The 16,888-nt window shown below is 36.9% G+C and overlaps 1 protein-coding gene across 1 annotated transcript in view; it reads right to left on the bottom strand.

Moving 5' to 3' along the window:
• Positions 1-16,888, bottom strand: part of C2H8orf34 (chromosome 2 C8orf34 homolog) — a 174,369-nt gene that overhangs the window by 102,775 nt on the left and 54,706 nt on the right. The window contains exons 5-7 of the mRNA XM_075495726.1: positions 14,382-14,410; positions 7,129-7,298; positions 1,890-2,056 (exon numbers count right to left, since the gene is read on the bottom strand). Of these exons, the coding sequence (XP_075351841.1) occupies positions 1,890-2,056; positions 7,129-7,298; positions 14,382-14,410 (366 nt within the window). The remainder of the gene's footprint in view (positions 1-1,889; positions 2,057-7,128; positions 7,299-14,381; positions 14,411-16,888) is intronic.

Here is a 16,888-nt window from a genome sequence, read left to right as displayed (position 1 = left end):
GAAGTTGATTTTGTACAAACTTTGCCAGTTTTGATGAAATGCGTGACAGAAAAATGTTCCAGGTTTTGCATGCCACAAAACCAGAATGGATTCTTACAGTCGAGTCCTTATTAAAAAAACCACCAACAACAAAACAAACACAAAAAAACCCCCACCCAAACTTGTTTCTACACAGATAATATTCTGCCCAAAGGTCAAGACACTAGAAAATAAAATTTCCTTTATACTGCCTTTCTGGTTCCAGATACCTTGAGGGATTCAAATGTCTAGAAGGAAAGACCTACACATCCATTGGCTACCTTTTCCGCACTATCTGTACAGAAGTTAGCAGAAGATTCTATTCTGTATGTGATACCTAATGAGGCCAATAACATCACACACAAATTCACACACACACACTTACCTACTGTACCTTCCAGATGCCACAGAATACTACTTTAGGAGCCCTGTCGTTTATGCCAGGACAAGACACTCATTCAGCTTGCTTTTAATGTCACACTGATAAAGTTGGAAAGATCTGTAAATTGCAGGAGGAAATAAGGAGATAACGCAGCTACAGACTAATTAGCACCTTCACTGGAATCCATGGATTAGTTATGGAAATACCAACTGATTCCATGAAGACTGCAAGCCCACAGTCACAAACAGTGTGACTTCCTTCAGACACAAAGAACTAACTGATCCACTGTGACACTTGAGTGACCCAGCTCATTATCTCTTCTTTTCTGTAAAAACAAATGCATGCATCAAACTTAAAACTACTGAAAAAAAGAAAGTATGTATTAATTCACAATTATTTAAGCATAACAAAAAACTTTTTTTACCATGAGCATGGTCAAGCACTGGAACAGGTTGCCCAGAGACATTGTAGAGTCTCCATCTTTGTAGAGAGTCAAAACCCAACTGAACAACGTTCAGAGCAACCTGCTCTAGATGATTGTTTTGAGCAAGGGGTTGGACTAGGGATGTCCAGCAGTCCCCTCCAACTTCAACTATTCTGTGGTTCTATGAAGATTGGAGTAAGGAAGCAACAGAAATATAACAGAAACAGAGTAGGGTACCACATGCTTTTCTGATTTTTAGATTAAGGTCCAACCTGAAACAAATAATTTGTGATAGAACTCATAAATGTAAGAATGCTGAGCTATCCTGAGTTTGTGTATTTCCTGTGCTTTCATCCCACATAAAGTTCTATATACCAAAAACTGGGGAAAAAAAAAATTGAAATCCATGACTACCTTTCAAGCATCTTACATTGAAGCTTTTAAAAATGGCAGAAAAGAGACTATTAATTAACTTTCTTCAACAATTTCCCTCCTTTCACAACTAGTAATTCTAGGAAAGGGAGAAAGCAGTGAGCATACAGCCTTCTAGAGTGCAATTTAACGTACAATACAGTCTAGTGGAAAATTACAATCAAATTCTCTGGAGAGGTTACAAATTCACATTGCATAAGCTATTTGTAGCTAGTAAGTCTCAAATAAAACCCACTGAAGTTAGAACTGTGATACAGCTAAGAAAAAGAAGAACCAGGTGAAAGCCAGTGAAGTGGAATCTGCTCCTTGTACATAAACACATTCTTCAAGTAGACCCTGCAAGTGATTTATGTAGGAAATCAAATTAATTACTTTAAGCACCTGAAGCATTTGATATTTCATGGGATTTTGATGCAGCTAGCAGTTTATTCACGCACTTATACGGTCTTCATTACATTCACTCCTGAAAGTTGCAAGTTAAACCCTATGAACCTTCACACAGCTGCTGGATACTTTAGCTTCAAACATACGGAGCAGATTCAAACTAATCTATGTTTGATTGGATATTACACTTTTTAGATTAATCTATAATAAAAAAAGTATCAGAAAATGCACATAATTTTTTGCAGTTACCCAGGAGTTCCATTGCATCATCTTCATTGTCAATATCTTCTTCAGTTACAGATGGAGCTGTGCTTTGAGCAGAATCAAAAGAGTCCTGAGAAAGCATGGCAGCCAGCAGTTTCTTATGTTGCTGCTGTTGTTGTTTTAGTCCTTTGGTCTTTGGCTCCATTTTTAAGCTGTGAGGGAGGAAAGCACAACTTTCTTTTACTGGTGCTCTCTACAAAATATGTCACACATTTGCCAAATTACTGTAGCCTATGATGTCCTCCAGATCTGAAGGTTAATGCCATCAGATCACCCATAAATCAGCTGGTTATCACTCATTCCCTGATCATTGGATGTTATAAGTCAGTTTGTGTTTTCAGTTCCTATCTAAAGTTTTGATTGAATGATGATGGGAAATTTCCCATTGCCTTTATGGGCATTAATCAAGTCTAAATAAGCTACATATACAGAACAACAGGATTTCAATTACTAATCATTATTGCTAAGGCATTGATCACATAGCAACAAAGCTGAGAACAAAGAACTGCTCCTTTGAGTAGTTACGTTATCATGACCCCACAGGATTAAGGACTATATAGTTATAACAATTCTCATGGTTTCTTCACCTGTGTCCCTAACATAAGTAACAGGCAACTGGAACTGCATAGAAGTTAGCAGAAGGGTCTAAGGCAGGACTTGCTACAGTGAGCAAGTTCTGATTCCTTACAATATCAAGATAAAGACAGCGGGACAGAAGTTTGGTGCCCCACATGAGGGTATCAGCAACACTTCAGACTATCTTACAGCCTGTTGCAGGAAGGCAGATCTGTAGCAAATGTATGAAATAGTTTAATCAATGTATAGTATAATATAATAGTATAATCAATGATAGTTCATTTCCCACTGCAAAGACGAACACTAATAAGACAAAGTGGACCTTGGAGATGAAGAACGGGCTTTGAGCTTAGGACATGAGGCTATGGATGGGGCCTCTGCAAGCTCTAGTTCATTTTGGGCTCTAAGAAACAAGAGCATCATATTAAAGATCACCCAAATTCCCCACTGGGTACATACATTATCCCTTGAGGAAGTTTCCCCAAGAGGCTTGCTTCTTCTCAGAATTTCTCCAGGAAATTTTTCATGTAGAAAACTACTAACAATGACTTGGAAATGAGTTTAATACTATTTTCACTGTCTTCAAATTTCTGAAAGTTGAGCTCGGTACCAGTAGGATTGCCATCAGCACTTTTATATGGTCCCTTATCACATATTAATACCTTACCTTGCTCCCTTACAACAGCAACAGACAGCAGTACAAAACTAGTGACAAATACAGCCTTTCGTCTGTAGCAATCCACAACATTAACAGCAAAAAGGGACCCTTCATCAGTTTGACAAGACATCACTAATACTGCTACCTCAGACTGGCTACACTCTTTCCTAGTCAAGGTAGTAGTGAAACCTGTCCTTTCAGTTGCTCAAAATTAATTCCCCTTCTTTTTTTAAGTAACTGGGCCTGCCTTTCAGATATACAACATGTGTGCTTCTATTGCTCATCATCACAGGAGTGTATGTTTTTAAGGAGGAAATAGTGGTTCTTTCCCACTGTCCACTACTGAATGGAGCAAAAAGTGAGGTTCGTGGTTGCAAAGACAGAAAAAAGCAGACAACTCATAAATTCCCAAATACCATGTACTATGTATACTCACTATGATCTGTTTTATGCTGAAAAGACCAATATTGAAAATGGGCATGTTATCAACAGATCAGTGGTCCATAGCAATATGCCATTCTCTGCAGCCTATTCAGTCCCCTATAGAATGCTACGAATGTGTATGGACTCAGGGCTTCCCCTTCCACCAAACAGAAAAAAAACTTGTACACTATAGTCTGTGAAAAACAACACAGAAAGAGGGACTTGCATGACACTGATGGCCATTACTCTACCAGGGATCTGTCAATGCCTAATCCTCTGGATATTTATATAGTATTTAATTTATGCAGCATTTCCTCATGTTTAGTGATAGGTAAAAGAAAACATGTTACCTGGAAATAATGGGACAATTACAGGTTTCACTTTCCTGTTCTTATGCTGTAACTGAAGATTAGGATTAGTTTTGAGAGTTTGCTGGTGTACCACATAAATCCTGATAATTAGTGATCAATAAACTATCACTTTTTATTAGAAGTGTTGGTAAATCAAGTGTTGCTAAACAAGATATAACTGGAAACATTTAATATGAATTTCAAATTGCTCCCTCTTTCAGTTGCCAAGTAAAAATGTAACTGAAATATTTTAGGCTACATTAACTATGAAGTAGATGAATGAAATACAGATGAGGTAGCCAAAATTTCTTTACAACTGAAAAAAAATTCACTCTTTTGAGAGTTTCATTTAATCTCATAAAATCCATACTATTCCCACTACTTTTGGATGTACTAGGTATATGCTACATTAAAATTAAATTATTATTACCTATTACTTGTCTCATGCACTTGGTGTATAGTCAATTCCAAATTCTGCTAATAGTACTTCAATTCCCAGTAACACTGAATCAGACCTTGAAGAAACTGGCTGTTATTAGTGAACTATTATTAAACATTCAGATTAACCTTGATCAATACAAGTCTTTTATACTTCCATATATAGGTGGCATCAATTTTAGTATCACCACTATCCTGAAGTTCTGCAATTTTATGATTCTTTTGCAAGACTGCAAACATGCTTTTTATAAATGCCTTACAAAACCTGATAAAATACTAATGAAGCAAAGAATTATCCCAGACATAAAATCAGTCATCCAAATGTAAATCCATATGCTGCATGTAATTTAGTAGTTATTAATTTCCATTGAAAATCAGTATTCCCACTTAATGATACATATTTTTCAACAGGTCTTCAGCACTTACTGCACCTAAAAACTACAGATATCATTGTCCCATGAGTCCTCCCTGGCATCAAGTACCCCATATTCTCCTAATTTCATATGCCAGGCAACGTGATTTTGTCATGATACTCAACAAGCCTTCTCAAATACTATTCTCAAAGCCATTAATCACATTTTTTAATTATAGAATTAGCTGTGAGGTTTCTCACAGCTTGTACCACCCTCTACAAAGAGAAAAATACGCTGCTTTGAATCATCTTTGTTACTCAGAACTAAACCTCTTTGCTCCCATCTAGAGATCAGAGACGCTTATTTCTGCTCCTTCCTATTGAGAGAAGGGATACAATATCCTCAATTTGCTCTGCAACATGGAACAGATCTTTATTCAGTGTCTTTACTGGACTGCTGAATAAGGAAAAAGAAACCCAGGCCTTTACAATCAAGCTGCAGTGCCAGTTGCTGACTCCATTACTTTCCCAGGAACTGCACTGGAGAGACTCAGTGTCTGAGTTCTGTTGGTTCCAGTCCAACGTCTGGCTGAGGGATCACTACTACATGCTGCTACTTCTTTGAAATAGTAGTACTTGCAGCTTCCCCCACAATAATCTAATTAAAAGAAGAAAGACGTGCTCATGGATAACAAACATTCCCAACATGTGAGGAAAGTTAATGAATACAGCCTGTAAGAGTACAGCAAGTGACAGACTAGTTTCCCTGTGACAGGGAGGTGAATTCCAATGTAGAAGGCACATGGAGGACATACTGAAGGAATATTCACGATTCAAACTGGGGGACGAGAGGCTGGAGAGCAGTCCCATGGAAAGAGATCTGGGGGTCTGGGTTGATGGCAAGTTGACTATCAGTTAACGGTGTGCCCTGGCAGCCAAAAGGGACAACCGTGTCCTGGGGTGCATCAAGCACAGCATAGCTAGCCAGTCAAGGGAGGTGATTGTCCCACTCTACGCTGCACTGGTGCGGCCCAGTTTTGGGCACCTCAATACAAAAAGGACATCAAACTATTAAAGTATGTCCAGAGGAGGGCGACGAAGATGTTGAAAGGCCTTGAGGGCAAGACACATGAGCAGCGGCTGAGGTCACTTGGCTTGTTCAGCTTGGAGAAGGCTGAGGGGTGACCTCATCGCAGTCTACAGCTTCCTCACGGGGGGGGGCAGCAGAGGGGGAGGCGCTGATCTCCTCTCTCTGGTGACCAGCAATAGGACACGAGGAAATGGAATGAAGCTGCATCAGGGGAAGTTCAGATTGGACATTAGGAAAAGGTTCTTCACCAAGAGGGTCGTCGGTCACTGGAACAGGCTCCCCAAGGAAGCGGTGTTGGCACCAAGCCTGTCAGAGTTCAAGGAGCATCTGGACAACACTCTTAGTCATATGGTTTTGGTTTAGGTAGTCCTGTGAGGAGCAGGGAGTTGGACTCCATGATCCTTATGGGTCCCTTCCAACTGGAGATACCCTATGATTCTGTGATAATACCTTAAACCTTTTCAAAGGGAAAGCAGAGAGTTTCTGCCTTCTTAAAAGAGGAAGAAAAAGGTGCCTGCTGCAGTCAGAGTACTAGTTATAACCAAGGAGAGAGGCTACAGGGCTGAGGGAGAACCGTAGGTGTTTAAGGCAATTAACAGAGGCAGTGCAGAAGCTTTACACTTAAAAAAAACAAAAAAGCATGAATCCTTTTTAAAGAAAGGCTGTGAACACTTTCTGTGATAAACGGGTATCTTCAAATCACGGAAAATGGACTCCTTGGAAAAATGATAATCTCTTCCACACAGCTGAAGCATGTTAACAAACAAACATACTCCCCTACCCTCAGTCAAGCACAATAAATCATCAGAAGTTATTTACAGCAGAGAATACAATTTTCTCTTTGAGAAAGAATTGTTATTAACACCAAGATGCTAAGTATAAGAACTGAAGATGAATTTAGGAAGTCCTGTTAAAAATAACATAAGTACTGTTTCCTTTGTCTATCTTTCCTTTAAATGAGAAAATCAGATTTATCACTAAAGTGTCAAGAAGATTAACAAACAGCTACTACCAACCACTGAAAGACAGAGGGGTTTGAAGTACCTGAATGAAGCTATACATCACAAAATTATTACACAATGGGCCCCAATCTTGTCATACACTTAGCTTTATAAAAGGGAATAAAACCATGGCACTGCAAATGAGTAAAAGTTAATCATACATAAAAGCATGAGAAGAAACCAGTCACATATTAATATCTTCCATTTATTCTGCATGCTGCCACATTATGTCATGGGTATTTAAAAGCCCTACACCCTGCTCTCAGAAACAGGGCGTTACAAAGGCAAGATGCGTTTCACAAATTAAAAAATTTCTAGGCAGAACCAAAATCCCACCTTCCTCCAGGGCTGCTGCTATCCTCGCTGTCCCACTGCTCATTTTTATTTCTTGGTATTGGCGGCTGCAGCATCTCAGCAGCCAGTGGGTCAGCATCATTCTCTTCGCGACCAATCCATTCTCCAATCACACGAGGTCTGAGAAGGGGGGTGTTAAAACCTGTTGTGTCCTGAAGAGAAATTAAAAAAAACCCCAGAAACACTGCATTGCTTGTTCTCAACCACATGTGTAAATAGGGAAAGAAAAGAAGAAATAGAAAATAAAACTATTCATTAAAAAAAGTACAAAAACAGTACAGTACATTATAATTTCAGAGGGCTACAAAATACCCAGAAACAATCATGGACTAATGAAAAGATTCCCATTAACAAAATTCTGAGAGATTTGCCCACCCCAATGCCTCAAATCTCTCCTATGTCTTACTTTTCAATAGCAACTGTAGAAATCTGGGGTATTTTCTTGAAAAATTATAATTTTTTTAATAAAACCACAACTCTGAAAACCAGCACTGTGTCAGTTCTGCTAAGCAACAGATGAGGTCACTTGTATAATGGGGTGTAGAACATCCCAACCAAAACACTGTTGTAGATTAATAGCATCACTCTTATTTGCATTATGAATTAATGCAAAACTAATAAATACATCTGCATTTGGCATTTTAAAAATAACCCTGCTGGGATTTACATAATGTATCTTTCAATTCTGAAAATGGTATTAACATTTTAATAAAATGCATTTCTGAAACTAGTACTCATATTTTTAACCACTTACTGGAAGAAGATAGCTGGAGAGGATTACAAGAAGTAAGCAAAACCAACTGGAATATTCACAACAATAGTGATGATTTGCATCATTATATTAGGAATTCACATTAAGGAAACAAATTGTCCTTAAAAATTGTATGAAAAAGCTGTTCTGAAGTATTGAGTATCTCTGTTCTCAATGTTAGAACGGTTGTAGATAAGGGGTCATGTACAACAGTATAGTCAAACTAAAAAACAAGCATGTATGCAAAAAAAAAAAAGACACTAAATGATGGGATAGGAATATTTATTTTGCTTTAATTAAACTCTTTTCTAGGCTAGCAAAGATATTTCAAATACAGTGTTCCTAATTATGAGAGATATATTCTATTCCTATCCTTTAACAAGAGAAAATTTTAGGTAAACAAATCCTTGGCTGTTACCTAGCTCAGTGTCTCAATAAATATTCCTGCCATAAAACAATGCTTTCCAAACAAAGAGCATCTGGAAGAAGTACAGCACAGTGATTACTTAGCCTAGCAACCATATCTTCTCATCTTCCTAAAAACAAACTATTTTTAAAGTTCCTAATTGACACAGATATGGTAAAAGCACAGTTTGAAGTAGAGGCCTCTACTGAAATGAAACAAACAAAAAAAAGTCTGCAAACTGCTTTCATATGAATACATTTACCCTGCTCTGGCTAGATGCTGTAATTTTGCTTAGCAGAACTCCCAAGAGCTTCCGTTTTGACAGAGCCAAATATGACCCAGGCCCTGGATTAGACTCATTCCCCCTTGTTCTTTTGTTCTGCTTTCTGCAACGTGCCTGCATGTGCATTACCGCACTCCACTCTCCGTATGTCCGTCCAGAGTTCTCCATCACTTGACTAATTCACTTTTTACAAAATGTCTGCTTTCTGCAAGGTTGACGTGACACAGTAGGGCCACTGAAAATGGAATGCACCCAATACAGAAGAGAGAAATTTGAGGAAAACACCATGGCTTCAGAAGTTTTAGAATACTTAACCACTGGTGTCTTCTTCTATGTACTTACAAATATACATTTTGTGCATCTGTCTGGTGCTGTGTCATAGTCAGGTAATGTAGACTAGATGACAGTGGCCTCTGGTGACTTGACAGGCATAACCTGTCACAGGTGTGACTACCATCATATGCCTATGACCTAGGAAAAAAGATTATTCCACTGCCCACAATGCCTTCATTACACTAGGTGCCTACAGTAGTTTAAGTAAGAACCATTTGGCCCCTCCTGAGGTTTATTCCTGCTACTCTAGCCATTTTCTCCCTTCCCTTTCTCCCTAGCATAATTTCTAGTAACTAATAAAAAAAGGTTGCTGGAGCTAGTTAAACTTGCATCAACTTGCAGTGTCAATCTTGCTAAAAGCTTTCAGTCCCTTAAGTGAAAATGAAAAGCACCTAAAAATTTGCCCTTTTTTCAGTACCACAAGTTTTTCCTGACACTGTACCATCAGCATATGAATAAGTAAACCATGAATGCTGTGTCTATCCTTGTTATGTTGATTTCTTTTCTAGACATTTTAGGGATTAAAGCAGCACTTTCATACTCTACTCAACAGAAATGTAATTTACATTACATAGTCATGCTTTGCCTCACTTTATCACCTTGCTTTCCTTTTTGAATCTTGTTAGATTAGTACACCACAGTTTCAGTGACCTAATTTACTTTCCTCCTTTCAACTAAATAAGCAGCCACAGTGAAAACAGTAAATGGAGAATCAGAGACGGCCGTATTGAGAGCTCCAGGACATTTATTTGGCACGTTATTTCAAAAGCTTCAATAAATTCAGGTGAAGTATTCTGTTCTCAAACAAATTTTTATAGTTTGGGTTTTTTTAATATATAAACCTTAGAATCTTAACTGATTTCCAATTTATATTCCCTCTTAAATAACAGAAGAGATCGACAGTGACATTAGTGTACACAGAAATATTTTCAGGACAGGTAGGTATTTAAATCTGCACTAAATGAACCTAGAGGATTATTTTATGGTGTAGTCCAGGTGTCATCCACTTTTTATACACATCAGTAGCTACCAATTTGACACACTTGAGCTTCCTTTATGTGGAGACCAGGAGAAAAAGGGAAAGACTGGAGGACAGCTGAATCTCATCTTCACATTAGGCTGCAATGTGGTTGCAGTATGCAACCCCTACCACGGAGAACAACAACTTTTGTGTATCCATTTATTTAATCATAGTTTAAAAAGCTCAGTATTTCTAATTTCTGATATGGATTTTTGAGGGAACCTCCATAGTGAGAAATACTTTTGGGTGAGCAGAAATTTGTTTATTTTTATTACTTATAGAGTAGTTGTTTCCTCTATTTTATTAATTATAACCTGTGTTCATTGTAGTAATACTACATGTAAGAATAAAGTATACCCTAGACACAGCATAGAAAAAATTGTTTTAATATTAACCTTGAGGGTCAAAATCTGTTATGAATTATTAGATCATCTTGACTCGAATCTGATTCTGGATCTCTAACACTTAGCTGTCTCCCGTTATTAATGTTTAAAGTGACTGAAAGACATTGTTGGGAATTCCGGACAAATTTCACAATGTTGTGACAGGTCTCACACTATCTGTGAGAGCTCCACTACATGAAGCTTAAGTAAAGCACCAATTCATGGAATATTGGGATTATGTGAAAATCTCATCTACTTAAAAAAATATTTCTAGTCTTAGTATTTGTAGAAAAAAAAAACCAAAACAAAAAAAAAAAAAACAAAAAACCCACCAAAAAAAAACCCCACCAAAAAACCTTGGAAAACATTTGCTAAGTGTTCTTTAGAGAATCAAAAGCCAGATGCATAAACTTTCCCCTGCCTCCTTTCAAATTGCTTTAGAATTACATTATTTTAGTCAGTCTTCAACTGTGGAAAGAGGTAAAGGTTGTGACTCTTTATTTTGCATGGTCTGGTTCAGAAATATTGCTGAAATGGGTACAATCATATAAACTCATTTTAAACTTATTTCTGCATTGTAGCGTCCTGGCTACATTCTACCTCGATGTATCTTACAATGCAGACATGCTACAGTGCAACATATATTACACTTTATTTTGTGACATAAACACAAGTAGGTTCTTCCAGCAGCAGCAAATTCTAGAGGAGGCGCATCATCAGTAGCCCCATGGTCAGAACACACATGTAGGACACTGGAGCTTCACTAGTATGGCTAGTCTATACTTCTCTGTGAATTTGAACTTCCACTTCCCAGGGAAGTGTCCTAACAGACTTAGGAAAACCCCTGACACTCACAGTAAATTCAGTGTTTTTTCCTCTGTAATTTTTTAACTAAACTAGAATTCTGTGAATTTCACTGAAAGGATAACATCCTAGCTCAACTTGTCTATGTACACAAAATTCTTCATATTATTGAGAAGCATTAGAAACCGCACACTTTCATGCACAGTTTCTGTGCAGTGGTAAGGATGGTAAGTCAATTCAGAAATTTGTATTATATTAACTCTGCACTTTAGCCTTAAAATCTGTGAGTCACAAGGCATTCCTTCTCATTTTCTTTCCTTACACAAGCAGTGCCAGTTGCTGATTTTACATAGCTTCCATGGCCTAGAGACGCGGTCTGAATCATCAAGAGAGACTGAACACCAAACTCAGCAAGCCTGAAGTAAATGAGATGAAAAAGGAGGGAATACCATAAATCTGTTTTAATTGCAGTAATCTTAGGAGTTCTTTTGGCAATTATATCAGTGAACTTTGAAATTTTATTAGACTGTGTCAAACTGAAAGCTTCCATTTTGACTGACCTTGTCTGCCTGTATTTTCTCTACCTCTGTCTTGGTCTGAAGCCCTAAGTACTGGCACAAAGCTAATAATAGCAGATATTTGACAAGAATTCGTTTAAATGAAACACCCTTCCACAAAAGTGATTGTAATTCAGAGCAAACTGGTTTTCCAAATCCAAATGCTCAAGTTACTAAGCAACTAACTAATTAACTGGATTACTTGGAGGAGGAGTTACATCAACCAACAATACTGATCAAGTACTCCCCTGACAAAGGCAGCTGAAGGTTACTGCAGCCAGAATGAAATAATTTTTGAAAAAGTACTTACATAAGGAGAAACAAAAATAAACACACACATGCATTCTCTGTTTTCTCCAAGTTCATAATCTAAAACACAGATAAAACAGCAGGATTATGGGCTCTGTCCTATTCCCCAAGAATGTTCCCGATCGTCAGGAAAACAAAGCAAGGAAGAGCATATAGAAGAATTTATTATTGTGTTTAGTTTTATGTCTCTCACGACATCTATGTAATGCCAATGTTATAACAGAATCCAATGCCAAGTTTGGGCATGCCCAGTTCTAGACCCATGACATGTACCTGAAGGGTTAAATGGTTAATCCAAACCACAGATGAATGCAGTTTGAAAAATGATTCAGTGCTGCCACAGCCTACATAAGGAAGCTGTAGTATCAGCATGTATTTCTGGGAAAGGAATTACAATGAACTTGACTACATTTATACCTGAAAAATAAACATCGCCTGGGAACGTGCTCAGGTGAAATGGAACCAAATTCTGTCTAATGTTAAACCATTATCAGGTAGCCTTTGGTTGCTTTTGGCCCAAGCCAAATAATACACTTAGAAACAAGGCACAGGAACATTTCAGGAATCAGCTCATGTAAGGGATCATTCCTAAGAGGCAGGATTCCACAGAATGGTCCTGGCTATGCTTAATTTCTTAACACAGAACTAGTCTTTATATCCATTAAAAATCTTTAAGGGGCAAAACAAGAAATAGAAGTGAAGTTCACTAAAGCCCATGGAGACGAAAAATTGCGCTGCTTCTGTAAATCTATCCTGGAAGCCTGTTGAGCAATGCTGCACAAAAGAAGCATGTTAAGAGCTTTCTTGTTTCGGTTTTTATTTATTTTCCAAATAACGTTTGATTTCAAGAACATTCAATTTACCTGTCCTCATCAGAAACAGATGTTAAAGCAGATGCAGTATTGTAAAGGTGTCAGGTAATGTATGCTACTGAACGTACATAACATAATGTCAAGTCTTATTTATAAAAAAACATACCACCTTCCAATTTTAAATCATAAACAATAAAGTATATGATAACAAAAAGAAAATTAACTCTTTGCTCAGACTGGATCTGGAGGAAATTCACCAATGATGTTCCCCATCTCAATTTTCACACTGACTAATTAAATTTAAAAAACATGCATGTTTTTGAACAATAATCTATCACCATTTAAAAACAATTAACACAGAAGTATCTCCTAAAAAATATATGTAAAAAGTATGTGATAACAGGCTCTAGCCCAAAATGTCTTCTTCCTCCCACTAACAGTATTTCAGGGGTTTTTTCAACAAACAAAACCAAATGAAGAGGAGTTCTTCATAAGTATTCTTAAGGTAAGGGTTCTAATAGAAGGACTTTCTAATTGCATTTCTCATCACTTCTGAACACAGTTAAGGAAATAGTAGAAAGGAAGACTTACATACTGTTTTAATATGAACAACAAAATAAAGCAAGATCAAGGGCAAAATTATAAGTAAAGGCCATGGTTTTGAAACGGCAGCCCCATATGCACATGACTGCATGGTAACAGTGATTAATCTTGTCTAACTGGCCTTTCCTGGAGAACCCAGTGGAGATATTTTATATTTACTTGTGTCAGAAAGGTTCATGCCCTCATTTTACCAGGAGAAAGGAAAGATATTTTAAAAATTATCTCCCATATTAGGCACTATTCCTGTGTCTTATACACCTTTTGATCCTATTTTCCTGATTGTAATGGTTTCTGACACCAAGAACACAACCCATGATTCTTGGCACTAGAAGTGTACTGCTGTTCACTGGTGAGATTAGGGAAGACAAAGGTGTTCTGTTTCCTTTGGAACTCTGAAAAATTAGCTTGATTACTCTCTCAGCATAGAATTCGTTACAGCTAAAACTAAAATTCATGTTAACTGTGTAATATATCAAAAGGGCAAAAACAGGAGAGATCATTGTTTGTTGCATTCAGCAAGGAAGTAAAGACTTATCTTTATGCCCTGTGCATTCCTGATCAAATCTAGGAAGCAAAAATTATTCCTAAATATTCTCACAAATAATATCTGAGAATGTAGACTTCATGAATAAAAGGTATTTAAAGCTAAATGTTTCCAAAAGTACACAAAGTAAACCAACAGACTATATTAAGCAAAGATGGTATCAAGATCAAAAGCATTTCCATGGCCTCATTAAGTCTCTTAAACTCAGTGAGATTTTTTTTCCACAGTTGACAGCCCATCCTGGATCAAGCTCTTAATGCATCAACATATACTGTACTTATCCATACAGCTTTCCATACTGAAACTTCCTCTGAACCCAACAGAACTGAAGTGTGTATGCCGGGACAGGGAGACGCAGCTCTCATTGCCTAAAATTAGCACAATCATCTGTCTTTTGGTACTGTTCATTATGCATACAGTAAATCTTACCTTATCAAGTTCATCAGAAATAGCAATGCCTGAAAACAAAACAGATTTAAAAAAAAATTTAGAAACATTCTTTCTATAAATGTCTTTTATTACAGTAAGTAAAAGTAAGGTTTAATCTGAAAAGTTTACATATTGTTCTCTGCACACTGCTGTACCATACAATGTATCATACTTTGCTCCATTAGTGAATTTGCCTGGAAACAATATACTCTTAACTTTCCTCAGCTGCAATATTATCAAAATGAGTTTTCAAAAAACTATGGAAATGGGAACAACAGATATGCCAGCAAAGTGACAACAAGCTTAAGTATACTTCTACCTGCTTTCTAAAATTAAACCAGCAACATAATATTTACAGATGGACACATTATTATGCAAATCTCACCCTGACTAGCATGCATAACATCATGCTGCAATTAAAGGGCAACATGGACATGACTCTTCTCTCTTTCTCCATGGTTCAATGTAGAAATGATTCTATGAAAACAGATGGAATTTAAAGACAGAAAAATCTCAAAGTAAAATTTCACAATAGAATGCAAAACAGTTTTTCTAAACCCTCTGAACAAGAACTTGTTTATTTGCTCTTGTCTTTTCTGCTGATGCCTGCCTAAGGCTTTCCTATGCTTGCTTCCATCATGTCATCCAACTCTTTTAATTATGACTATCCTGTAGCACATCAAATATGCACAGCTGGTCTCACAATTTTTAACACATCTACACACCTCTGTCATATCACATAGAGAGATCATGTAATCATACATTTAATGCTATCATGTTGAAAATTCTGATGTATTGAAAGCAAATCATTTCCCAGGTTCCTATGAGGTTTGATAAAGAAACATTTCAAGGTTAGAACTTCAAAAACCAAGGAAAAGCATTTCCTGGTGGTGAAAATAAAGTGGAGAAGTACCCATGCATAGGAAGAACACACACTTGAAAGTTGTTTTCTAATTCATATCATGTTATCAAGACAAGGTCTTCAAGGAATGCAAGAGATGATATTGCAAAATATGCAGTATCAGCTGAGCAGAGAGTTATTCTTTCTAAAATCACACTAAAGATTGCAGCAGTATAAGCTTATTTCCATGACATTTTTATTTCTTACTACTTGGTATACCATAACTACGTGAATTCTTTGGGTTTTTACTGTGCTTTTAATCATTAACTCTATATGGGTAATTCTCAGTTTAGATGACTTCCTTATATCAATTTTTGTTTTAAAAACAGTGAAGTGCTAGGAGAATGGCAATTATAATTTTAAGACCTGATCAACACATAAGAAATACACCAGGAGTTAACAGAATGTTTTCAGTCATTCAACAGTTATAAAGTAGAGTGTATTGAAAAAGATCCATTTTGCCTAACCCTTCTATCCCTCACAGCAATTAACCCATTTTAATATCTTCGTACTTTTATTTAGCCCAGACACTGCACTAATTTCCATACAGTATAATCAGCAGGTTGCACCAACCTGAACCATTCAACAGGACTTTAATGTGTTATGATTTCTTCAATCCCCAATGGGCATTTACTAGAGGGAAAATAACTGCACTCTTGGAGGTAGTAAAAACATAATTCAAGGTTCTCTCTGTCTCAACTTTGAAAACCTGATTTCCATCAACCAGCTCTCCATCACATTGGATGTATTTTGCATAACCAAGGTCAATCCATTTTACAACCACAAATGCTCTCTCTAAACAGACAAACTACCTTTTCTCAGCAATTTCCCATAATGTTAAGACACTTCATTTTGTTTTGATACGGGTTTATTTCCTCAGATTGGAGGTTGGTCCCCTTTTCTTCTGCTTTCATAGATGCTCTGTGAATGGGTCTTTGAAACCTGGGAGTGGACACAAGAGCAATTTTTCCCCGTGCTGACTTACTTGTTAAAAATATTTATTTTCAAGTACAGCAAAAGAAACTACAAAAGGTAACCCTGCCGTTTCCAAGACTCCATTCCGAAAAATGTCAAATGCTTTTACTATTCAACTGCCTATGTCACTAATCAAAGATAAGTACTGAAAGTACCAAATAGCAAATGGGAAAAACTGTGCATTCAACTATATGCCTCACACAAAAAGCTCTACTAACTTTTCTGATTAAGTTACATATAAGCACATAAAATTGAAAAACATCCATAATCTAAAGGAGTGCTTTTAGTAAAATGCTTTTTTTGTATAAGTCCCATCGGTTCCCCAGAATTTACTCTGTATTTAGAGAAGACTAAGCTGAGGAATTGAATTGACCAGAATGCCTCAAATTTCTTCTTTACTAAATTGCAAGCAGTAGCAAGACACCAAAACTAACTGTATTTCTTAGAGAAGCATGTAGAGAGAGAGCAGTTCCTGAGAACATCTTGCCAAAATAAAATTTTAAAAGTTTAGAAAACTTTTATCTTTGCAATCACAGAATTAAACCTGCAAACTTTTTTTACCTCTTTCTCTCTTACGTGGTATTGAAAGAAAAGAAAAAGGATTCTTGTGAAGAAATTTCTTAAGGAGCTT

The sequence above is a fragment of the Mycteria americana genome, chromosome 2 (genome assembly GCF_035582795.1).
Source record: "Mycteria americana isolate JAX WOST 10 ecotype Jacksonville Zoo and Gardens chromosome 2, USCA_MyAme_1.0, whole genome shotgun sequence".
Taxonomy (NCBI): Eukaryota; Metazoa; Chordata; class Aves; order Ciconiiformes; family Ciconiidae; genus Mycteria; species Mycteria americana.
The sequence above is the reverse complement of the archived record's forward strand: the minus strand, read 5'-3'. Positions and strand labels throughout refer to the sequence as shown.